General features: G+C 37.9%; 2 protein-coding genes across 2 annotated transcripts; both read left to right on the top strand.

The window, feature by feature from the left end:
- Positions 1-4,002: 4,002 nt before the first annotated feature.
- On the top strand, positions 4,003-16,829 carry peds1 (plasmanylethanolamine desaturase 1). The gene is made up of 6 exons (XM_058389612.1): positions 4,003-4,210; positions 10,641-10,760; positions 11,864-11,955; positions 12,413-12,557; positions 13,343-13,555; positions 13,741-16,829. Exons 1-6 carry the CDS (start codon positions 4,072-4,074, stop codon positions 13,860-13,862), a joined length of 831 nt encoding a protein of 276 aa, XP_058245595.1. The 5' UTR covers positions 4,003-4,071; the 3' UTR covers positions 13,863-16,829.
- A 1,601-nt stretch (positions 16,830-18,430) lies between these two features.
- LOC131352991 (ubiquitin-conjugating enzyme E2 variant 1-like) lies at positions 18,431-25,898 on the top strand. Its single transcript, XM_058389613.1, has 4 exons — positions 18,431-18,529; positions 20,460-20,608; positions 22,394-22,519; positions 25,237-25,898. The coding sequence occupies exons 1-4, from the start codon at positions 18,445-18,447 to the stop codon at positions 25,381-25,383; spliced, it is 507 nt and encodes a 168-aa protein (XP_058245596.1). The 5' UTR covers positions 18,431-18,444; the 3' UTR covers positions 25,384-25,898.
- Positions 25,899-26,975: the final 1,077 nt, after the last annotated feature.

A 26,975-nucleotide genomic window follows, 5' to 3' on the forward strand; every position in this document is an offset into this window, starting at 1 on the left:
TTTTGGAAGTGTTTTATATACGCTTCAGGAAGTGGGCGTGTTCGTAAGAAGAGTGAGAAAGAGAGAGAGAGAGAGAGAGAGAGAGAGAGAGAGAAAAAAATGCTCCTGTGCAAACCGGCCTAAACCTGCCATTCTGAGCTAACAGAGGTGGGATGTCATTTTCCCCTTACTACAAAGTACACCAAACAAACATATCAACTATACATCAACTTGATTCGATGCTCTTGTGCCTAAAATAGCACACTGAGTAATCAAGAACTGGAAAGTTGAAGGTATTCTGAAACAAACACAATATGGTTCAAATCAGCAAATCTGATCAGCCTCTTTGGCAGATATTAGGTCTACACATTTCAGGCTGTTAAACAGAACAGAATGGTACAGTAACATAACATCAGACACAGGAAAGGTTTAGATATGGATTCTAAAACTGCCTTGCTACATTTCTCTACATTTGCACACCGAAAGCAGACTTGCTGGATGATATTTGTTAAAAGAAACTATCATAGACAGGTAGCCTATAGTGCTCTAAACCTACACTGTTGAAAAACTGAATTAGCCTGAATTTTCCATAAGACATTAAAATAATTGGATACTCATTTAAAAAAAAAGTGTGCAACCAGTATAATATAATTCATCATTAGGGTGCGTTTTTATTTCCAAACAGTTTAAACAGAGACAGTACTGTCCAAAGGCAGAAATAGTCTTAAGCCCTCTGCACATTGTTCGATAACAGCAAGCTTATCATACCACATTATATGAGATGCTGGCAATAAAATCTTGGCCAAATTCTGTCTCAGACTTTGTGATACAAGATGATACAATAAAGATTGTCTGAAGATAGAACTGTGGCAGAAGAAAATGCTTTTAAGGACATTTGATGTTAGTGGGACACCAACTTTTCACAATCAAGATCATCAAAGTTTCAATAGAAACAATTACTAACATTCGGACCACATTTCAGACATGGCACGCTGGATCAAATGAGTCACACTACAGTTACGGAGGGCCACAGAATGGCACTTTATTATTGCAACTTCATAGTTCTGTGGATTAAATTATCAACCATCAGTGAGGCTATAAACAGAAATCCTGAACATCTTGATTAAAGCTGACACTAGACACCTCAACAGTCTATCATATGGTACTTCTTCCACAGTCCCTGTATTGCTCTGGCTATCATTCATGGCTACCCTACCTACAGTCCACCTGGTCCAAGCTTTTCTTAATCTTACCTTCTACCAACTGCCAAAATACAGGCCAAGCTGGTCAAGCTAGTAAATGTTGGTTTCCGAATCAGTGTTACTTACAGTGCTACTAATGTTATATTGTAGTGAAACACAGTACAATTTATTCAAGTAATAAGGAACCCATAAAACAACAGCTGGCAAAGATGGTCCACCAACTTGACCAGCTCTAGTCCCTGTTTTGGTAGCTGGTTTGACTAAGCTGTATTTTTTTTTTTAATCAGGAAAGTCTCTGTTTTAGTTGGCTACTAAATATTAATAATGGTACTTGCCAGTAAATGTGGCCTATAGAGATGTAGATTTGATGTTAAATAAGCATTATAAACTGAATAGATTTGATACACTACACATTTCCAAAACTCACAGTGCCTGCAGATGGGCACAAATAAATACTTTAAGAGTTGATTCAACATTGTAAAAATATAAAAAGTCATTTAATACTGGGGACTTTACATAATCTACATAGTTTACATAATCAGTAAATTTGAAAGTGTCCGTGAACTCCAAAGAGCTGAAGCTGGGCGTCAGTTGTAGCCTGAAATACAATTACTACACTGACACCTGGCGGAAACTTTGGGTCACTGCAGGAAGGCCTCTTCAAATTCCCTGCTGAAATATCTAGCGTCATATTGCAAATTATATGCAAACTCTTTGCAAATGTAATTTTTCGTCGTGATATATCGTGTATACTTATTTGCTCTATTGCTTGTGACAGTCATACAAACAGCACAATTTATTTTAAATGGCATATTTTTCGTATACTGTTCCTCTGTAACTAAATTTGTTGAAATGCAGTCAGTATCTCATAAGAAGGATGTGAACACCTTGTTTGTTTCTACTACATCAAATACACCTTGTCGACTTAGGCAAAATGTTCAAATATTCTTCCATGCTGAAAAATCTGGATTATTTTAATCAGCTACCAGCTGCTAAAACACTGTCTGGGGAAAAACAGTTTGTGAATTACTGCTACTGTGACAACAAAGCAAATGAGTTGCTTTTAAGAATATAACACAACATTGAGGCGATCAGAAAATCCCCAACTTTTACTAATCGGTCTAGTCAAGTAATTCTGAAACTGCACAATAATAGTTGGTTTACCAGTTTGGCCTGTGTTTGGCAGCTGGTCACACGCATCTGAATTTCTCCAGGAAATTTGAAAAGGCTTATATGATTCAAAACAGAAAACATCATGTTTGTATTGTTATTAGCACTGAACTGCTGGTCTAAACTATTGTCAAAGAGTAAACAGGTTTTTAGAAGCCAGCAGTCAGAAGTCAGAAAGAACTTTATTACCAAGTATGTTTACACACACAAGGAATTTGACTTGGCGACTGGAGCTCCAGTGAAGAAGAAAGTACAAAAAGAAAGTGCAAACATACACGATAGTGCAGACATACATAGGAATAACCCAGTAGAGATGGAATATAACACTAATGTAAGAAAAACAAAGCCTTTCTTTCTTTCTTTCTTTCTTTCTTTCTTCCTTCCTTCCTTCCTTCCTTCCTTCCTTCCTTCCTTCCTTTCTTTCTTATATGGTATATATGCTACAATTGAGAAAAACACAATGTGCGAGAGTAAACTATTTTGGAGCCTGTCCATGGCTCCCATAAAGCACTTAATTAAATTAGTGTCCAGTGTGCATTAAACAATACGTAATAACCATTATACACTTGTACTTTTGTAGGGAATAGAAAGTGGCTTGCTATTTTGGCCACAAGTGGGTATGTTCGAAACTGCACCCTTTTCACTAATGTACTATTTTTGGATTTTTGGTCATTTCCTAGTCTCACCCAGAGCTTATTAAGAATATACAGTGCTCTAGTGAAGTTCTTTAATGCACACACACACAAAATATATATATATATATATATATATATATATATATATATATATATATATATATATATATACCACATTATGAGCACTGACAGGTGAAGTGAATAACACTGATTATCTCCTCATCATGGCACCTGTTAGTGGGTGGGATATATTAGGCAGCAAGTATTGTTGATGTGTTAGAAGCAGGAAAAATGGGCAAGCGTAAGGATTTGAGCAAGTTTTGACAAGGGCTAGATTGTGATGGCTAGACAACTGAATTAGTGCATCTCCAAAACTGCCCTTGATGGCCCCACCTCACAACTTAGAGGACTTAAAGGATCTGCTGTTAACATCTTGGTGCCAGATACCACAGCACACCTTCAGGGCTCTAGTTGAGTCCATCATGCCTCGACGGGTCAGGGCTGTTTTAGCAGCAAAGGGAGGACCAACACAATATTAGTCATAATGTTATGCCTGATCGGTGTGTGTGTGTGTGTGTGTGTGTGTATGTATATATATATATATATATATATATATATATATATATATATATATAGTGATTTTTTTACACATTGAAAATATAAATATTATTGTTATATTCAAGTTGACTTTTTTGGTATACCCGTTTTTGAGTTATTGCGTCAGTTATGACGTCAATTATGTAAATAAGAAACCAAAATAATAAACATTATAACTGATCTGTGCCTCTCGCGCCCCAGCTGGACACTAATGACCGATGGTACCAAAATGAGCTCAACAACACACTGTATGGTGAATAGGGTGTGGTTTTAGATCTTTTTTTTTTTCTAACCTACAGCTGCATTCTGATTGGTGCTATACGAGTGGGGTCATGAAATACGTCGAGACCTTGGTGCGTTTCATCGTTTGATGATTGGAGGACGCTACACGTGACCGAGAGGACTTGGGCGTGGCTTGTAGTTTGAGGAACTGATCCGGCAGGGTTGACTTCCTCACCGGGGGAGAGTGAACTGAACCCGGAGCCAACATGACCAGCAACCGGAGTGAAAACGGGGCTGCGGAGTCAAAAAGTGAGGAAGGCGAGCTCAGCTCTACGTCCCGTGCTTCGGCCAGATGGGGTCCTCAACACGCAGGCGCTCGTGAGCTCGCAAATTTATACTCCCCAGGTGAGAGCGCAGGTTTGTGCTTAGCTTGGTAGCCTAGCCTGTGACAGTTGTTTTTCCTGCTAACGTTGCTAAGCGGTTATTGGCATTATAGAACTGAAGAGGCTAGTCACGAGTGTCACGTGCTGCTGAACTTTCTGCTTCATATTCAGATTGATCATGTGTATAAATATGTCATGTGTAAGTTAATAGCTACTCGGTAAATAATTAGCAAATGTGAAGTCGGGGTGCGATGCAGTGACCTCATGAATTGGTCAAGTTAATCATATTGTGAGATTCTGTTGTTCGTAATTAATATTATACTGAGTGACCCAGTTAACTGATACACACTCCATGTCATTTCCATATGATCCTGCTGGGAGGGGCGCGCGCGCGTGTTTGTTTGCTCAACATCCCAGTTAGGCCATGGAGAGTTGTCATATCTATCTATCTATCTATCTATCTGTCTATCTGTCTGTCTGTCTGTCTGTCTGTCTGTCTGTCTGTCAATCTATACCTACCTCTGTCTGTCAATCTATACCTACCTCTGTCTGTCTATCTATACCTACCTCTGTCTGTCTATCTATACCTACCTATCTATCTCTGTCTAATCTGTCTGTTTGTCAATCTATACCTACCTATCTATCTCTGTCTAATCTGTCTGTTTGTCAATCTATACCTACTTATCTATCTCTGTCTATCTGTCTGTTTGTCAATCTATACCTACTTATCTATCTATCTCTGTCTGTCTGTCTATCTATACCTACCTATCTATCTCTGTCTAATCTGTCTGTTTGTCAATCTATACCTACTTATCTATCTATCTCTGTCTGTCTGTCAATCTATATCTATCTATCTATCTATCTATCTATCTATCTATCTATCTATCTATCTATCTATCTATCTATCTATCTGTCTATCTATCTATCTCTGTCTGTCTGTCTGTCAATCTATACCTATCTATCTATTCCCGTGCAGTGCTAGGTTGTATTTTCTTAAAAGCAGTTTTATGCAAATTGACAGACAGGTAGATAGAGAGATAGATGGGAACGTTATTGATCCTAAGGGAAATGACAGCATTACAGTGATGGTAAATTTTTTTTTACATTTACAGGTAAGCTTTAACAAAATAAAGAAACACAATGCCAAAAAAAAAAAAAAAAAAACTAAAGTCAAATCTGAATCCATTACATCACAGAGGGAGTCTATTTCTGTCCCAAAAAGTCTAAACACGTTCTGCACTTAGATGTGCACATGTGCAATATTATGCAGGTGCCATGAGATAGTTTTACTACTAATAGTGCAAATAGGAGCTAGTCCTGGTTTTGTCTGTGATTTGGAGATGTGGGTAATTTTTTAGTTAAACGTGTTTATTAATAATAATAATAATAATAATAATACAGTGTAAACACTTTTATCACTCATGGACCACATCAGCGTTGAGTGCAGAAGTACATAGTCATAGAGTTGAAATAAAAGTTTTACAGATTTCATAGTATTTACGTTTTTATCACAAATAACAAAAATGCAGGTTTGTGCTTTAGCTTGATAATCTAGCCTGAGGCAGTTTCTTCTGCTCACGTTGCTAAGCGGTTATTGGTATTATAAAAATGAAGGCGAGCCACGAGTTTCACCTGCTCTGAAATGTGCTGAACTTTCTGCTTCATGTTGAGATTTATACTGTGTGTATATATGTGATGTGTAAGTTAGTAGCTACTCTGTAAATGATTAGCAAATGTGAAGTGAGGGTGCGAAGTAGTGACTTGCCTAAGTTTGTAATATTGTGAGATTCTGTTGTGTTTGTCATTAATATTGTAATGAATGATCTCGAGCCGTAACCCGATGTCACTTCCATATGATCCTGCTGGGAGGGACACGTGTGCGTGCGCGTGTTTGTTTGTTTGCTCAACGTCCAAGTTACGCCATAGAGATCTATCTATCTATCTATCTATCTATCTATCTATCTATCTATCTATCTATCTATCTATCTATCTATCTATCTATCTATCTATCTATCTATCTATCTATCTATCTATCTATCTATCTATCTATCTATGTATGGAGGGCATAGATATCTTTCACACAGTTTTATACTATCGTGCAGAGCTCAGTGACTCCATGTCACTTCCACATGATCCTTCTGGGAGGGGGCGTGTGTTTGTTTGCTCAGCATCTCCATTACGCAGGCCATGGAGAGTTGTCACTTCCAGATTTATTTATTTATTGTGGGGACGTAAATATCTTGTATACTGTTTTGTACTATTTTGCAGTGCTCAGGTTTCATTTTCTTAAAGACAGTTTTATGCAAATCAATCTATCTATATGTCTGTTGAATGATAGATGGAGAGAGAGACAGATGGAGAGATAGATAGGAACTTTATTGATTCCAAGGGTAATTGCAGCATTACAGTAGTGTACAGGTAAATGAAATGCAAAATCAAATCTGAATGTAACCTGAAGAGATACAGTCAGAGAAGGAGCGTATTTATGTACAAAAAAAATATAAACAAGTTCACTTGCAGTAGAATGTGTAGGTGGCAGTTAAAATGTGCCATGAGTTACTACTACTACTACTCATAATAATAATAATAATAATAATAATAATAGTGCAAATAGGATCTAGTCCTGGTTGTGTCTGTGTAGGTATTTGTTAAGTTAAACATGTTTGATAATTAATACAATGTAAACACTTTTATTCATAGTAATAAAATTTTGCATCTCCCTTTTTCAATGTGATCTATATATTCTCTGTGGTACACCAGTGCTGTTGCTTACTGATATACAGTTTGACTTGCAGTGAAATGTTTATAATAAATAACACTTAATGTTCTGTAAATGCATGGCAGGGACAGTAGTAATGACCGCAAGGTTTATATAATTTGCTCGTTCAGGACTTGTTCCACAGATGCTCATAAAACGGAAAAAAAAAAGTGTTAAGTAGTCTTCTGTGAGAAGAGTGTGTCAAGATAAAGGTGAAGCTGTAAGTTTCAGTTTCTCTACACAGGAAAGTCTTCAGGATGGAGAGCTTTGTGGTTTCTCACTAACATGATGATGTTTGTATTATTTATTTCAAGAGAGAGAAAAAAAGACGCTGGCAAGCGAATGCTTTTTTATAACTAAAAAAAAAAATGTGCTAATGATTATATGTGGATATTACAAAACATTAAATGCATAAAAGTGTGTGTTCCTTAATTAAAAAACAAATAGAATCGATGGCAAATTTCTGTGGGCCTCCAGCTTCTTTTGCCTTCTCAGTTTTTCACATTCATTCTCTGCTTTAGCTCAAAATTTTCTGAATGCTTTCCTTCATATTAGCTCTTGAGAGTAGGCAGGTCATAACAAAACGTCCTTTGAAAATAGACTGGATTGTTGTCTTGTTGCAGAATAGACTTGTGTTTCTTGGAATTAAAGTTTTTTGTCTTCTAACATAGATCTGCATTTTCCTCTTCTTTCATTCAAATGGATTTTGTTTTTTTGTCTTTAACTATTCAGGGGCTGTTTTGTTATGAGCAGAGTTGTGCACACAGCAGTTCTGTTGTGATCATGAGAAGCATTCTGGTAGCATGTAATGGAAAGTGAGAATGAGAGAGAGAGTGAGAGACTGAGACTGAGTCAGCAGTGGGTTTCTGACAATTAGTGTGCCAAATGTATGTTGTATGTTTTTTTTGGTTAACTATATGCTTGTGTAATGTGTATTGAGAGTGAGAGAAATGGCCTGGAACTCACTGGAATGCTGTGTGCTTTTACCATGACAGAGGACAGTATACACAGATCAGGCATAACATTATGACCACCTGCCTAATATTGTGTTGGTCCCCCCTTTTGCTGTCAAAACAGCCCTGACCTGTCGAAGCACGGACTCCACTAGATCCCTGAAGGTGTGCTGTGGTATCTGGCACCAAGATGTTAGCATCAGATCCTTAAAGTCCTGTAAGTAAGCACCTCGCAACTTAAAGGATACTTGCAGGATACTTTTAATAGATGCTGACCACTGCAGACCGGGAACACCCCACAAGAGCTGCAGTTTTGGAGATGCTCTGATCCAGTGGGCTAGCCATCACAATTTGACCCTTGTCAGACTCGCTCAAATCCTTACGCTTGCCCATTTTTCCTGCTTCTAACACATCAACTCTGAGGACAAAATGTTTACTTGCTGCCTAATATATCCCACCCACTAACAGGTGCCATGATGAGGAGATAATCAGTGTTCTTCACTTTACCTGTCAGTGCTCATAATGTTTTGCCTGATCGGTGTACATGCTAAAGCGGAAATGGTCTTTTTAACCAAAGTTAAGCCAGAAACCGGACACATTGGTAATGTCTGCAACCCTGAGGTTGTATAGGTTCCTGGATTTGATATGTTTAATAGCTGTGTGTGTGTGTGTGAGAGACAGAATGAGAGTATGTGTAAATATGTGTGGGTTTCGCAAACATATTCACTCAGCATGCAGAATAAACCATAGCCCAGTGAGAAGTGTATTAGAATTAGCATTCAGGCATATTGGTGTGGAACTTAAAAACTTGCTTGACCAGCATGTGTATTATCATTGTGTTCTCTTGTCGGCGCTCCTCCCATGTCCTTTCCCCCTGCAGCCATTTCGCAGATGATCGAGAAAGTGATTTAAACCAAACGTGCACAGTGAGTACACACAGATGTGTTGGTCCTAGCCATGCAACAAATAGAAATGAGCAACAGAGCGTATGGAAATAAAGCCTGTTTTTTGCTGCAACAGGAACATTTCTGAGAACTATTTGAGATAAGGTTCTGAAGACACTAAATGTTGATTTTTTTTTTAAAAGGTTTTCCACCAGAAATGGTAGTTAAAAGGTGATGGTGTGTAGTTTTATTTATTTATTTATTTATTTATTTATTTAAATGGAGTCATGTGAGTGTTCCACAGATTTGCATTCATCAGACGTAAGACCAGTGATTGTAAATATGATAAACATAACAGTGTTTAGAGAGACACTTTAAAGCAGGGGTCTTCAATCTTGCCCACAAAGGACCGGTGTGGCTGCAGGGATTCATTCCAGCCATATAGGAGGCACACTTGCTATTCACAACCCAACCTAAACACACACACACACACATACAAGCTAATGGACTGTTAGCTGAATGGATATGTCAAGTTACAATGGTCCAGGTTTTCCCCTGACCCCCCCAGCATTTATGTCTAAAGTCCAAAGATTTACCCATACATCTACATACATACATCCACTCCCTTTTTTTGTGTGTTCATTGGAAATGATTGGATGATATTTTTAGAGCACAGTTGATAAGATGGAATGATAATCCATGCTGACAGTCACGTATCAGTGACACGTGGGCATATCCTGTTACCTAAGTATGTATTTCCAAATAAAATTTAAATAAAATGAAATTTGTATATGATTTCTTTATTTTATCAAGAGAGTATTTTTTTTTTATTTTAATAACATCCCACCCATGGAACAGATGTGAAAAATCATTAGATTTCAGGTTATATTCGGAATAACTTGGGTATTGATGGGTTATTTATGAAAAAAAAAAATGCAAAATGGACCATGGCTATATAGGGGTATTTGAGATTTCCCTTAAATTGACTTTTTTTCTTAGAGAAGAAATGTAAACTTTAACTAATTAAGTAATAAAATCTATTGTGGCCAAGGAAAAGAAGGGGAACTCTTAAATGCAGCAGAAACTTACCCACTAACGATAATTTGTGTATTGGAAGAAATCTGACTCCCGCTAGTAAGATTCTATTGTCTTTTAAAGGCATCAAATAACTAAACTAATTCTAGCTCAGTCCCATGTCCTCGATCAGGTCCTGACGATGCAGGATCTTGTGTAATTAGCCGAGCTGAGCCGTAACCAAACCTGGCTCATACTCTCCTGCAGAACATAAAATTTATCTTGTGGATGTTTAACCTGCTGTGAAGGAAATATATGGTCTTGTGGAAATCCTTTGAGGGATTAGATCTTTTTGTTTTGTTGTGGTGTAGCAGGTTGGCAGGTGTCCTAACGCTGAAGGGCTAAGTTGTAGGCCTGAAAATGAGCATGGAGTTGTCCTTACTGAAAATGAGCACAAGAGCACAAAGCGTGGCATTTGATTATTGGACAGATTTGACCCTATACAAAGATCGTGTGTAGGAGAGTCACAGTAACCTCATAGCGCTTTTCTTTCATGGCTAAGAATGGCTCTTTATATGGTGCTCAGTGATCTGAGTGAGAGGAAAGGGCAGAGGTATTAACCCAGAAGCTCACACTCACACACACCCATGTACAGCTGCTCATAGACTCACAGGGTGTGTGTCTGTGCAACTGTATAATAGAAACATGCTGACACAAAAAAAAAATGGAGGACATTTGAGCTATTTTGTGTGTGAGTCACTCTCTCCCTCTCTCTCTCTCCCTCTCTCTCTCTCCCTCTCTCTCTCTCTCTCTCTCTCTCTCTCTGTGTCTCTGTCTAATTAGGTAAGAGGTGTCAGGAATGGATCAGTGTTATTCTCTGTTTCACGCTCATGGCCTTTAATTTCTTTTACCTCCTCGCCCACTTCCACCTGGGCCATATCTGGTACATCCTTCTGGGAATTGGTGAGTTATGCACACACACACACACACACACACACACACACACACGCATACAAGATCACACAGTGGACTAACAAACATACCTGTGCTGTACTAATCACCCAGTATGACTCAGCACACACAATTGTGTCCATGTAAGCAGCTAGGCTGAAACTCTAGACTTGAATTGTGTAGGCATATATATTTAGAACACTGTCAGAGTCTCCAGTGTCCTCATACTGTGACAGATTTTTTTTGCAGGAGGAGACAGGTTGTATTTTTTGACATAATTTCAAAATGTAGTTTCCATGATGCAACCTGTATCACAGTTACGTGAAGTGTAAAACGTAATGTGTGCTCTAGGGTTGCACATTACTAGCTAAAATAATGATTGATATTTTTAGCTATTTAACTGAAATATTCAGCAAAATTAAGAACACATTTGTATTTATGATTTTAAGCTCTTTCTTTTCTGTAGTATATAATAAGTCTGGCAAAGCTTTTCTTAAATTGTACAAATCTTTTGACTCAAAAAAATAATAATAATAAATCCACAGTACACAGTGAAACAGCCAGACAAAATCATTTTAATTGGGACCTCATTAAGTAAAAAAAAAAAAACGTCAGCTACTTTTAAAGGGTGGAAAAGGATTCTTAATGACTACCACATTACGTTTTAGGTCTCAGGACCTAATTTTTCAAAATATGATCGTTATACTGAAAAGCTCTGAATAAATGCATGATCTCAGTTGTATGCATAATCAAGTCAGATTTCGAGCCCCCCTCCCGAATCCCTGACGAATAGTCTTGATCATGTTTGATTATGTTCCAATTAATCAACCATAATCAACATTTAAGCTGCATTTAACTGTGTTCAACATTACTTGTGCAAAGTCACAATAGCAATAAAATGACTAAATACACAAAGGTAATGACTTGAAATGTGAAGGAATTTGTCTCGTACTATTTCTAGTTATTTTAATTTCTAGTAATTTTTATAGAGAAAATGATCTGTCTTGGGTTTTAGGGTCTATTGCCATGGAGATGCTGGGTTATTGAAGCTAGCAAATCTGAGACTTTTATTGTACAGCTCTTATTATACTGCTTTATTATAATTGTGTGTACAGTGGCAGGAATCCTTACAGCAGACTTTGCCTCTGGCCTGGTCCACTGGGGCGCTGACACGTGGGGGTCTGTGGATTTGCCCATCGTTGGAAAGGTATGGAAGGAGACAGACAGGACTTCACTTTTCTACTCTGCTATAAATGTATTTAAAAATAAATGTACATAAACAGGCATAGAGACGTGCCAAGAGCTGTGAACTGGTCATTTGTAAGGAACTCTTATTAATATGCTTAATGTTGTGTGTAGCTGCAGAGAACAACAGCAAGATGTGCCCTGCTTCTCTTTCTTTTAAATCATTCAGGTGTTGAGGGGACATTAAATTTTTAACACTGTCAGAAAGATACAGTCAAGCTTTGATGGTGCTGTGTTATCAGAGCTCAGGAGAGTGCAGAGTGAGAATCTTGTGTTTATGAACTGTGTGGTGTGTTCCCTCTCAGTGGAGCAGGTTACCAGGATTCACAGTCTCTCTCTCGCTCTCTCTCTCTCTCTCTCTCTCTCTCACTCTCGCTCTCTCTCGCTCTCGCTCTACCCCGTTTCCTTTCTTCCCGCAGGCGTTTATTCGTCCATTTCGGGAACATCATATTGATCCCACAGCCATCACACGGCATGATTTCATAGAGACGAACGGTGATAACTGCATGCTGACAATCATTCCCCTGGCTAACATGGCCTACAACTTCCATACTCTAACTCCAGGTAAAGCAGATAAAAGGTTTCCTCCTTTCTACACAGACACCAGATATAAGTTGGGAACACTATTGCATATTTTGCTCATAGCGACCACTTTTAATAAACTTAAAATACAAATAAAAGACATTGCACACAAGTGTAGTCATAATAATCTTTGGTTCTCATTATAGCAACAAATACAGCAGATCTGATTTCATCCATTATGTTAAGTATATGATCCATGAATAATAAGATTTTTAATGAAAGTGGCTACTACAAATAAAAAGAAAAGTGCAACATCCTCTCTATTAAAGACTTTCCCACTGTGGTGAACTTAAAGGAACATCTTTGACTGCTCTGACTTTTCCCAGAGTGTTGACACAAGAGACTCCTTGCTACAATTTTCAGTGTCTACTTAGAGAAAACCCCATGATAACAACAATTATGTTAAATAATAACACCTTTATTACCTGTTTATTATTGTAATTAGTTTATCTGGAGCGTGCACCATAGAAGTTTATGTGAACAAGCACAATTCTGGACCAAATTGGATTTGAAAATACCATTGTGGTGGCAGATTTAGAAAGCCACACTCCCTATTGCATGTCTCTACTCATATTAGTACATTCAAAAATAGCAGCTGGGCAAGGGGGGAAATGGCTCTGGCCCAAAAACTTGCAAAATGTCAGCCTTATACCATAATGTTACAGGTGCGCCAGGACAAAAATAACCCCACATACTCCATAATAATCTTATACAAGCACCACAGCTTTAATGCCTCATCTTTTTCTTTTTTTTTTTTTTTGTTACAGTGGAGATTTATCATATCTTCCCCTGGTACTGTTACCTATATTCTTTGGCCATCTTTGTGACACTGACCAATCAGATCCATAAGTGGTCTCATACATATTTTGGGCTGCCACGCTGGGTCACCTTGCTGCAGGACTGCCACATCATCCTCCCCCGCAAACACCACAGAGTTCATCATGTATCACCTCATGAGACCTATTTCTGCATCACTACAGGTACATGCAACACTTTATCTCCAAAATGTAATTACAATTTCTTTCCTACATTATATTGGATATTTTACTGTTTAACATGTTCCAGTTTTTTTGCACATGAATAATATGTGATGTTCTATAACATTATAATGTCTTATAACACTATAACTGTGTGTGTGTGTGTGTGTGTGTGTGTATGCATACAGGCTGGTTGAACTACCCCCTGGAGAAGCTTGGCTTCTGGAGGAATCTGGAGGACATCATCCAGAGCCTGACAGGAGAGAAGCCCAGATCAGATGACTTGAAATGGGCCCAAAAAACCCAGTAATGTTCCTCTGGTGCCAGCGTCCCTCTCCTACCTCATACCTCTGTATAGAGGTCCAGCCTCCATCTCCTCCTCATTCAGCTCCCCAGCATTGACCCCTCCATGGGGATGATAAGAACTGAATGATGCTGATAATGCAAAAGCTTCCAGCCCTCAGAGAGAAGAAAGGAGGAGAGAAGTAGAGAGTGTGTTTGCAAGCAATACTTCTCCGCACTTCTGATCCAGCAACTGCTCTCGAATCTGTTTTTATACTCACCAATATTCTCCCTATTTCCTGCACAAAGAAGCCATTTTACCTCCGCTATTGGGGTATTAAGCATCCAAAAATGCCCTGCTGATGAACTTGAAACCTGAAGCAAAATGAAAAATCCACATTTTTAAATACTTGAACAGTGAGCTACAGTTCAAACAGATGCCTTTAAAAAAAACACACACACACACAAAACTGCTCACAGATTTCTGCAGACTGACAAGAATGGTTAACTTTGAGGAATGCTACTTTCTCAACATTGTAGTCTGCAGTGAGGAAACCTGAGGAAGTCTTTCCTGGCCCATCTTTTTTTATTGATGATATGGCTCGTACTAGTGGAGGGCTGGAACCGGTGTCTTCACTTGTTTGCTGACGTCTGAACAGACAAAGCTGTTGAATATGCAGTCTTTTCTCAGTCTGCCTTACTTATGCAGTACATGCAGCAGAGACGGTTCACTCTGGTGTCTCTTTATATCTCACACACACACACACACACTCCACAATTTACACTTTTCACTCCTCACTTTGCACTCCAAATATACTCCACACAAAACGTTTGGCTTGTGAATCATACACACTATTGTTACAGTATGTTTTTCCACATTGTTACATATCCATCCATCCATAAAGATGTGCTATTTCTTTTTTTTTATTTTATTTTTTGCACAAGCACATTCTCTCCTCTTAATGTTCTGGCTCTGTTCTGGTGCTCTAAAGACACACAAAAATTATTTATTTGTAAAGGTTACTTGTGCAAGAAACTGACTTTTCAGTAGGAGTTTTAAGAGCTAAACAGATCCTAAACCTAATGACAATTTAGATGCATAGGAAAGAATTGAGTAGAATCATTTTTCTTGTCTTAACTGATCACGTAATCATAGCTGCTCAGTTGGATGATACTGTGTCTTTACACAGTCTTTATAAGTCCATTGCTCACGTGCGAGACCGAAGGTCTCCACTGTCCAACACTTTGAATAGCTGCATACAGCTAGTTATAAAGCTATTTATAATGACTCTCTAACTACAGAATATGTACAAATTGAACAGAAGAATATTAATCATCATCATTTTGCAGTTTTTCAATAACATCAATGTAAAGCACCGCTTAACACTAAGTTACTAAATTAGTCACTCGCCTTATTCCACAGTTTCTTCTCAATATGTAATGGGAATGTAAACTATGTGTATATTCTCTGCACAAAATGAAGTTTTCTAATAGCTTACTAATTGCCATGGACCGTCTACACAGCTTTGCTTGATTTAGAGAAAATAGGATATATTGTTTTATTTTTTTTCTTGGAGAGGTATGTACATGAATTAGCTAGGTCAGAATTCCTCCACACAACTACATTTTTAAAAAATTATTACTTGAAATTCTATAAATCTATAATGATATGATTGATATGTCTAGATGGAATAGTTTTCTCGTATAAACAAGGTATTATATATATATATATAAAAAATAACTACAATCACTGGCTTTTTTTTTTGTCCAAAGGTATTTAATTTGAGCCATTATTTCTTTTCAGTCTTTGTCAACTGTTGAGTTCGTCCTTCTTTACCAAACAAAAAAATTGAGTGCAATCCAATCTATGTCCTTTAGAATGAAATATTAATCGTTGTCTGATCAAATGAAAACAAACAAACTTCTATGTAATACGGTAATAAGGTGCTTGCTATGTGTGAATTGTTCAAACATATGCCAGTATGCCAAATTTTTCAAGCTTTAGCCTTTGAAGAAACTGTTTTTTTTTATGGGACAATATAGAGAAGTATTTAATTAGTACTGTTATGGGTATGTAAAGGGTCAACATTTTAAAAGGTCATTAATTATAATGGTGTCAAATTACATGGAGCATAAGAACAATTGCCAGGATTTTTATTTTTTATTTTTTTTGCAAAAAAAAATGATTTGTGAAATGTGCACATTTTCAGACTCTTTTTTTTTTTTTTTTACATTGTTAATTTGTAGTATTTTTTCCAAGTATGGGTTTGTAAAGTAAAGTTTAAGTGTGGTGTTTTTCTTTTTGATACAGATCATTGGGATGATTTGAACTTCATTGGCATGTTGTAGTGTGGTTAGACTAGTGTTAATTTAAGCCATGGAGAACTGAATGGGGGGCTAAATGCACAATGTTTCCCTCACAAAAGTACTTCTAGTCATGGCAGCACACAGGAATAATATTCAGACAGATATTCTGTGTATCCTGTGAACTGGAGCGTTGCTATGTGAGTAATTTAATCATCCTGAAAAAATCCACATGAATTTGATCTCAATGGCACCTCTAATTTATTGTCCATGCTTACAGGAATATTAAATATATCCACTTATTTTTTGCTTGTGCAGCTTGTTAATAAGGTTTTAAAGAGCACTTCCGTCAGTTCTGGACTATTATATTACCAGTGGTGAGGTTCCAGTTATGTTCAATTCTTTGGGTCATAATCTGCCAATAGGTCAATATTTTAAATATGTAGAAACAACTATTTAAATGAATTGATTGGAACACTCCTTCATTAGTAGTGGTGTTTAGGAAATGGGACCTTGAGGTACCATTTTAGGACAGTAAAGTTGTTGCATTGGATTTGTAACCTGCAGGAATTTACTAACTTGGCCATGAAGCGTCTTAACATTTGCCTACATGTCTGAAGTTATTATGTTAATATAATTATTGTGGTGTAATAAACTGGCTGATTTTTTTTTTTTTTTCTTTTTTTTTTTTTTCTCCACTGAATGAGGCTTTAGGTGTGTTGGACTATCTTACGATGTTGCTCAGACTATTGGACTTTTGAAATGATTGGACAGAAATAAAATTTAATGTCTCTGTCCACTGATTCACATTTATAAGCATAGGGGTAAAAATAATTGGAGGTCATAACTTTTTTTTTAATTTTTTTTATTTTTATTGTACATGTCTAATCTTGATGTATTTGGCTGACGATTACGTTACAGAAGATAGCAGTTCGAAACTTGTTACCTAGTATGTCTGTAGCACTTTCTGATTTGATGTCACACACCTCAAGGTCTCAAGATTAGTTAACATGACTCAAGTTTTGTTCTGCTTGGACAGTTTTCATGTGGATGTGGTTGAAGTGGATTTCGTGGCGGTCAATTTAAATATCAGAAATAATGCCTTGATGCCTTTCTGTTGTCTCCCAATAGGAAGACTTTAATGTTACATGTATATATTATATTTATAATGAAATTAATAAAGTATCAGATATAATAAAGTGTTTTTTTTTTACGTTGACTGATTGAGATTGGTGATTGGTAGCGCATGAAAAAAATTTAGCCGACTATATGTAAGTTAAAGGCAAAGCAAACAGTAGGGCGTCTATGTTTAAGGCACAAAATGTGAAGTTTGATGAAGTATCCTTTTGCAAAATTAAGTCACCTAATGTCATTGGTGTATTGCCTTCGTAGTTCCTTGAGAGCGCTCAATACTGAAGAGAATTTTCAGTATTTTCAGTATTTTCTTGCTTACAACACTACAATGATCCTTTGTATCTGGTTTCTTCTTGGTTGCATCAAAATTATTTCTTAGGGTTCTGTGGTTAGTTTAGGGTCTGTAGGTTCCTACAGAGTTACTAGATCGTTGACAGGGTAACCTTCCTTCCTATGTAGAGTTGTATGCATATTCTACAGAAGAACACATGGAAGAAATCTTTCTCCTAAGAGTGCTCAGTAAGCACTTTATTCCTGGTCCAGGTTGCAGTAGACGTGGGGCCTTTCCCTGGAACGCTGGACATCGCAGGACACTGTGCGCATTCACACACTTGCACTTCATTAAAGTAGTAAATCCATACCTGCATGTGGTAAGTGGGAGCGGGAAGAAACCCTCATAAACAAAGGGAAAACGTTAAACTCCAAACGGACAGCCATGTTTACCCTGGAGCTGTGAAGCTGCAATACCACCCAATGAGTAATGCTACCCAATGTAATCAGCCTATTAGAAATGTAATTCAAGCTCATGCAACATTACAACAGTGATATACTGTGTGTATATATATATATATACACACACACACACACACAAGCAGCCTCCTTTTATAGTTTAGGCTCCCTGTATTTCTATAGAGGTTATACCTTGAACCCTCTCTGAAAGGGAAACTATTTTGTAGGGTTCTACAAGCATATCCTCCAGAGGGAACAAATCATAGAACCCTTTAAATGTTCTATAAAGTCTCTTTCCTAAGAATGTGTGTAAGTTGCATGTACTGCAGTGGAATACCAGACATATATTAGACAGTCACACATATAACCACGTGACTGGAAACAAAACAACATCCAGATACGTAACATGTACTGAAAGTGTACATTTTGGATCATGCACGCGCATGTGGCACGTTTTGAGCGCGTCCACGCGTGCGTGCGCGCACTCGTTAACTGTTTATTTCAAAATGGCGGTCGCCGCCGGATCAGGTAAATCATTTCCCTCATTTTTCCAGGTCTACTTTAATCCACAATACGGGGGTGTTAAAGCGTTACTGGGGGACCAGGAGATTAAAGCCGTGTCTTAGTTTCGGCATGTTTGCAATACGAACATTCATAGAAAGTGTAAATGAGCGTCAGTTCCGCTGAGCTGCAGCGCACTTTGCTGCTATTAGCAAGGCTACCGGCTAATAGCGGATAAATGAATGTTAGCTTTCTAATTTCTGAGCTCCTTCAGCTGGCATCTTATAGAGACGGAATTTTAAATAGTGGACAGACGTGCACTGACCTTAACTCTAAAACTGCTTGACAATTAATCAAGAGGAATGGATTTTGTAAATGAATCGTCAGCTCATTGTCATGTGTATGTTGTGCTAGGTTTATTTATTCATCTGCCAGCTGCTTTGTCCCTTAAGCTTTGTTGATGGCCAACTGCAAATCGTGTCCAGTTTAACCAGTGGATATTACTGGGCATTGGGTTTGATACTTTTCGTGACTATCGTTTATTCTTGAGCTTGTAAGTGTGCTTATATTTAAAAGGAAATGCAACAATAATAACAGATAAAATGCAACATCACTGCAGCACCATTCACACAACGCGAATGATGTAAGATGTAGTGCACGGTTTTTTTTTTTTTGTTTGTTTGTTTTAACCTTATTAAGCTTTATTTTATTTTTTATTAATCAATATTTCATCTTTTCCCAAAAGCATGCATTATAAGCAGTTATTTATTTTCCTTTAACCAAAATACTCAGTGCCAGTAGTGTTCACACAGCTGATTCACATGAGTGCCATTTACTGCAAAGGCACTGCCCCGAAATCTTCATCTGCAATCATTTGATATCTTAAATCTAATTCAGGGGTTTCTTATGTAACACTACTCCAAGGCATTCTTTATAATATGCACCTTTAAAAAAAAAAAAAAAAAAGTAGTATGATTCAGCAATATCTTACAGGCCCCTGCATCTTACTCAGCATTTATAGCCAGGTCCATTCATCATCTTTTTTTTTTTTGTCTTGTCTTGTTTTTTTTTTTTTTTTAGAAATCTTTGATGGATGCTGTAACGCTGCTTGCTCATTATATATTTCAGCACGGGAATAAAAAATAATAAGAAAAATCAATATGGAACAGAAGCCAAAGTCAGCTGCTGCATGTGTCACTGAAATTTGTGGAGTCCCTCTGTGAAAAAAGTTTTTTTGCCAGCCTAGGTGTGAGCTGAATTACACACGAAGAGTCATTGCGCTAAAAGTTTTTAAAAAAAAAAATGGACTGAGGTGTGTTGAAGTGTGTGTAAATGAAATTTGCATGCCCTCATGTTGTAGCTTGTGTTGTGGATGTGTACACTGCTGGCTGTACAAAATCGGGGGACTGCAGTGGAATTGTGTGTGTGTGTGTGTGTGTGTGTGTGAAAGACAGATGAGGTAATGCAGATGGCATCCAAGCTTTTTGGGTGATGCTTGTGCAAACTTGCAGGGGGAGAAAGAGATGAATGAAGTGCACCATGACAAATGCATCTGGCTAATGTTTAAATGAGAATTTCACAGGTTTGACCTCCTGGGACAGATGTCCTTGAAAGAAATAGTGAAGGTCCCTCATGCCTGCAACAACAGAGAGCTAAGAATGAAAACACTGCCAATGAGCTGTGGCTGCTACACCATAACCTTGCCTGGCTTTCAGCTAGAACATGATTAGCAGCAGTGTTTGAAAATGTGAATAATGTTGCCTTTCAGGAGCAGAACTTTTCAGGGATCATTTATACACTGACTTAACTGTATTTAATAAGACATTACAGCTCCTAATTAAGGGATACGAAATGGTTAAAGGTTTTGATTTTGTCGTTAGATTGCTCTGGCATACCTAGCTACTGTTTTAAGCCTGCAACTGAAAAAAATGATGTGACGTGTCTTTCTTGCGTTTAGGCGTGAAGGTGCCACGCAACTTCCGTCTGCTGGAGGAGCTTGAGGAAGGCCAGAAAGGAGTGGGAGACGGAACTGTGAGCTGGGGCCTGGAGGATGACGATGACATGACCCTCACACGTTGGCGAGGCATGATCATCGGACCACCACGGGTAACATGCTGATGTCACAATCAGCCTACTATGGTTTATGCACTTATATAAACATACACAGTTATGCTGAGTAAAGCACTGTGTTTTTGGTTAAAACTGAAAAAAAAAAAACCCTATATGTCGGTATTAGCGCTCAGTAAATATGGAAATGACCAGGCCACATGACAAGGCAAGACAGTCATCTCCTACACTTTCTCTTTTTCCTGCATTATTGCAAATAGTAGTTTGGCTGTTTGCACTTGTATTCAATTCAATTTGTATAGCGCTTTTAACAATGGACATTGTCTCAAAGCAGCTTATACAGAACATAAGAAAAACAGTACAAAAGCCAAAAAATCATCCCTAATGAGCAAGCCTGAGGCCACTGTGGCAAGGAAAAACTCCCTTAGATGGTATGAGGAAGAAACCTCGAGAGGAACCAGACTCAAAAGGGCACCCATCCTCATTTGGGTGACACCGGAGAGTGTGATTATGAACAGTGTCCTTTCTACAGTCATATACAGTCAGATGGAGTTGTGTGATGCAGATACAGCATATGTAGAATGTTATTGTGTATATTAATTAGGAGGTTGTTGTCGCATGCTTTACATAAAGGTTTACTGCAGTAGAAACCATTATACACCACTTACTCCCAACAGGCCTGTGTGTGATAAATACACCTAACTGTTGATTACTTAAGTTGATAAATACAGGTGGTATATCTCATGTCCCATAAGGTTGAGGCAAGATGTATAGGATTTTATCTCGCATTGCGCAGCACAGTGATGAATTATTTTTCTCCTTCACTAGCCTCGGTCTGATTACTTTTATACTGTATGACTTAGAGACTGACATTGTCAAATGGGTTCAGTGTTGAAGTACTGTGTGCTTATAAAGCTGCAGGAAGTGAAATCTCATGAAGGTGAACATACTGTTTCTATGGAAACTTTATGCTGTAGTTTCTATTAAAGTAGAAGTTCTCTACGCTTATTAATAAAGTGCTCTGTGCACAATGTCAGCTTTTCTGTTCAGAAAGACCAGTTTAATGTGGATGAATAGATGTTCTAATAAACTAAGGAGCCCCACTTTCATGTTCAGTTAAGCAGCTACCAAGAAAATACGCTTAAGATTATTTTACCTAAAGGTGTCATTCTAGTTAAAAGTGTTTTTTTTTTTATGACATGGTTATTGATAGTGTGGGTGTTGCAGCATCAGCAACATTTTAACCTTTCAAGTTTGGTGGGATCAGTTTCTTTTTCTATTCCTAACCACAGCAAAAAGTTTCTTTCTGAGATTATAAGAAGCATAATCTTGCTTGTGGTGCTAATACACAAAGTACTCCACTGTCACACTTTTTCAAGGTTGACTTTGTCATTTCTTGTATTTGTGAGATCTTCCAACTGCTCTTTTTTTGAGAATGAATAATTCACTTTTCTTAGCCCTTCTTCTTGCACTCTCCAACCCTTTAACTTGTCATACTGATCTGCCAGTCATGTGAAACACTTGTCGCCTGCTTTATAAAGAATGATGAGTCACATCCTCTGTGTCAGGCTGACATTTTTGCTGTGTACCAAGACCAAGTTGTGTGAAAACTGGTTGTTAGACAAATCGAGCATATCTAATTTTACACTTTGCTTAGGCTTAAAATAGCTTACGAACTTGAAGTGCTTTTATTTGATGATTTTGACCTTTCCTATTTGTATACAACAAAAAATTGCTTAGTGTAAAACATCAACACAGCCTTTTATTGTATGGCTCATTGACTAAAGCACTAACAATTTTTTCCCCTACTTTAACTCTTCTTAGACTATCTATGAGAACAGGATGTACAGTCTGCGGGTGGAGTGTGGACCCAGATACCCAGAAACACCTCCGTTTGTGCGATTTGTGACAAAGATCAACTTAAATGGAGTACATAACTCCAGTGGTGTGGTGAGTTGAGTTTTTTTATTTCCCTTAGGAGCACGCCTAATTCTTTGTGCATTTCCATGATGCCAAAATTTGTTGCACTGGTTACCGATGGAGCCTTAAAACGTCCCTAAAAACTGTTTATAAAACAAGTGTCTATAAAATTGCTTTAGAGCTGGTTTCCTTTGTGTCATCATTACATTCTTCTATATATCAAACACACAAGATGTGGAAGATATTGTAGATATTATCCTGCTTCCGTGTGAATGGATGTGTATGTGTATGTGTCATGAATACACCGATCAGCCATAACATTATGAGCATTGACAGGTGAAGTGAATCCTATTCATGGCACCTGTTAGTGGGTGGGATATATTAGGCAGCAAGTGAAGATTTTGTCCTCAAAGTTGGTGTTAGAAGCAGGAAAAATGGGCAAGCGTAAGGATTTGAGCGAGTTTGACAAGGACCAAATTGTGATGGCTAGATGACTGGATCAGAGCATCTCCAAAACTGCAGCTCTTGTGGGGTGTTCCCGGGCTGCAGTGGTCAGTATCTATCAAAAGGAAGGAACGGTGGTGAACTAGTGACAGGGTCATGGGCGGCCAAGGCTCACTGATGCATAGGGGGAGTGAAGGCTGGCCCGCGTGGTCCGATCCAACAGATACTGTTGCTCAAATTTCTGATAAATTTTATGCTGGTTCTGATAGAAAGGTTTTAGAATAGACCGTGCATGATGGATCAGGGCTGTTTTAGCCCAACACAAATTACAGAATATAGTACTTTGTTGCAAATCTGTTTGCATTTACAGCTTTGAGAGATCTATGGTCAGAATTGTGCAGAACTTTGTGCAGCAGTGTGCTTCAATTCTGGCTGATTCCATTTAGCAAATTGTCTACCATTAGGTTATTAGGGGTAAGTCTGATGAACTCACAAATTCAAACTCATAGTAGATTTTTCTGTGGGATTCAGGAGTCAGTCAGGAGACTGGCTAGGCCATGCAAGGTACACAATATTGCCAGTCCAGAGTCCTGACCTCAACCTAACAGAACACCTTTGGGATGAATTAGAGAGGAGACTACGAGCCAGGCCTTCATCAGTGCCTGACCTCACAAATGTGCTACTAGAGGAATGGTCAAAAATGACAATAAACACACTCTTAAACCTTGTGGAAAGCCTTCCCAGAAGAGTTGAAGCTGTTATAGCTGTGTGGGTGGGCCAACTCCATATTACATGTGCATTTGAAGGCAGACATCCAAGTTTTTGGTCTGGCTCAGAGTCTCCACTCTAATTCATCCCAAAGGTTGAGGTCACTCTATCGGGTTGAGGTCAGGTGCAGGCCAGTCAAGTGCCTCCACACCAAACTCGCTCATCCGTGTCTTTATGGACCTTGCTTTGTGCACTGGTGCACACTCATGTTGGAACAGGAAGGGGTCATCCCCAAACTGTTCCCACAAAGTTGGGAGCATCAAAATGTCTTGCTGAAGCATTAAGAGTTCCTTTCACTGGAACTAAGGGGCCAAGCCTAACCCCTGAAAATAACACCTGAATTCAGTGATTTCGAGGGGTGTCCCAAAACTTTTGGCAAAATGTTATTTAAGTTGTATGTTTGGGGGTCGTTCTCTTGTTGAAATATCCGCCATCTTATTATTATTATTTTTTTAGCACTTACTGTTCTCTGTGCAACTGTTGTTCCTGCTGCTTTCAGGTCATCCTGCATCTCTTGTCAAGAGATTGTTGGTTCCTCTCTTACTTTCCTTATCTGTAGTCACAGAGCACATTGTGAAATCTTACATGGCGCTCCTATCTGGGGATGATTTTTTGTGGTTCCATGAACTTTCCACCCTCATATTACCGAATCAGTTATACTGAGAGGGGTATTAATGGTCTTTGTAGGCTTAAGGACCTGTAGCTTTTTCCATTCACCTGTTTAATAATAATTTGATTTGTTTTTTATTTTGGATTTACATCTAGATTTGTAGCATATGTTCAAAGCATTTACCCTTTTATTGAAGAAGATTTTAAACATTTCCGTCTTTATTGTGCATTTTAGAATTTATCGTACATTTCACATGCTCTTGAGGATTTTCGAATTTCTTCCTCTATTGCAATTTTTGGAATTTCTACCTTTTTTTCTGATTATTGAATCTTGCCATGTTATGCAGGTTTTAGAATTTCACCCTCTAATGCAGGTTTTAGAATTTTCTTTAGAAGATTCTTAACCATCTCTGTTACAATATAGAATTTTGCCTTGTCTTTTGTAAGTTATTTACAGAAGAAGAGTGAATTGAATGTGGCTTGGGGTGTTGCTCTCTCTCTAGTGCACACACTAATCTTACAGCTGTAAGCACATGCATTTGATAGAATTTAAGGCCATGTCCCAAAAAATGCATCAGTGGTATAGTGATATCCTACACTACTAAGTGTTATGAGGACAACGGTGCATTCATGTCACAGTTGCCCAGTGACAGATAAAAGATCTTGTCTTTTACCAATCACCTGATTCACTGATTACAGATTTTAGATTTGAGAAAACTTGCTGCCTTAACATCCTGCTAACAAATGACAAGGACACTGTAGGAATGCTGTTTTGCAGACTGCACATCTTCCAAAACGGCAATAAATAAAGGCCCAGCGTTTTTCTGTAGTCCTGCAAGTTCTGTGAATGCAGTGTGTGTGTTTCTTTATGATTAGAACTACGTAATGGAACGGTGTTGCTACGGTGTTTCTCTCTGTGTGTTTAGGTGGAGCCGAGGGCAGTGTCATCTCTGGCGAAGTGGCAGGACTCCTACAGTATCCGAGTGGTGCTGCAGGAGCTTAGACGACTCATGATGTGCAAAGAGAACATGAAGCTCCCACAACCGCCTGAGGGACAGATTTACACCAACTGAGACTGTACTATACCGCAAATACACACACACAGTCTGCCTTTAGCATTTTGTTTTCTTCTCATTTGTATTCATTTTCATTCCTCTCTCCGATCAGTCATCCTTGAATTCATAATTGTGCAAACTCTTTCTTGCTCTATCTGTCTCTTCGACTTATTATGTCTCTCACGCACATATCCAAACTCCATCTGGAAAGAATCCATGCCTCAACTCGCACACATCCCACTATGGTCCCTCACTTTTCTCATTTTTCTGAATGAAAGATGAGTGATCAGTTCTTTGGTTGTCTTGGGACAAATCATTTGAATACTGTGCATCTTACTAATCTTTGTTTTTGTTATTGTTTGTTATAAATTCAGATTGTATAATATCATAAATAATCTTATTGAGTGTGACTTGTGGTTGTATTTTTTGTCATTTTCATATCAAAAATCTTTTTGCTTGAGTGCAATTCAGCTCAGCTTTATGCATTGTAATGTCGTTGTAGATGTTCGGTAGTAAAGTCTTGATATTTGCAATCTGCAGTTGTCAAATGATATTTAAAACTGGGTAAATATATAAAATATGTTCTCTCTGAACCTCAGAAATCCATACACGTTATGGCTAGTTTTAACATCATTTGCAAATGTGCGCATATTACAGGCAGAAGAAATGTGCTAAAATGAAATAAAAGGTTTATTGAAAAGTGCAGAAGAAACAAAAAAAATGATTGCGAGAACCATTGAAATTCTTTCCAAAAACATGTTGGTTTGTAAATTGGCAAAACTGCCACTAGATGGGAATATGTGTATGTGCATGGTGCCCTATGAAACTGTCTAACGCAAGGTGTATTCCTCTCATGCCGAGGCTAAGCTGATCAGGCTTATTGATTGATCAGGATAAATGGTTTACTGAAGAAAAATGAATAAAATCATGAAACCCTGAAAAAGTATTTAAAACAGTTTACTTCTAGCATGGTGTAAGCACTTAGACCAAGTGCAGAGCTCAAAGATGCCATACATAACTCAATTTAACCAATTTTTTGGCAGACCAATTTTTTTATACTAGAGCTAGACTTTGTTCAGTGAACTTTAACTATCAGGTTTGTAACCATCAGGTAATAATTAGTGAAATATGTTCAGCTAAGACTGACAAAATTACAACCCAGCCAAATATGAAATGCAGTAGTTAAGCAATTTTATTTTTTTAGTTTAGTTTGTCCCAAATCAGTTGATGAGTAAAATCACAACGATTTAAAAAAGTGTCCACTAGGAGGCTGATGAACTGAAGCGACGTTCCAGTTCACTTCTCCTCTCAAGGTTGGCTGTAGCTGAAATACACAATGAGAATTATAACACAACTGATCAAATTCAAGCCAGAACCAGATGAAAACCCTCTAAGGAAGCTTTTTCTTCATTGCACAGTTGAACAGATCAAATAACACAACTGCCTGGATTGGCATTTCTACTGTAATCAAAACTGTAAAAGGCATCTCTAATCTATAAGCTTGCCATAAAAAAAAAAGTACAGTTGTAATGTAGTAGTCATAAAAATATGGTTAATATTGAATTGAATGCTACACTAGTAGTAATGAAACAGCCGCTTACACTCCTCCT

This window comes from Hemibagrus wyckioides, linkage group LG05, assembly GCF_019097595.1.
Source record: "Hemibagrus wyckioides isolate EC202008001 linkage group LG05, SWU_Hwy_1.0, whole genome shotgun sequence".
Taxonomy (NCBI): domain Eukaryota; kingdom Metazoa; phylum Chordata; class Actinopteri; order Siluriformes; family Bagridae; genus Hemibagrus; species Hemibagrus wyckioides.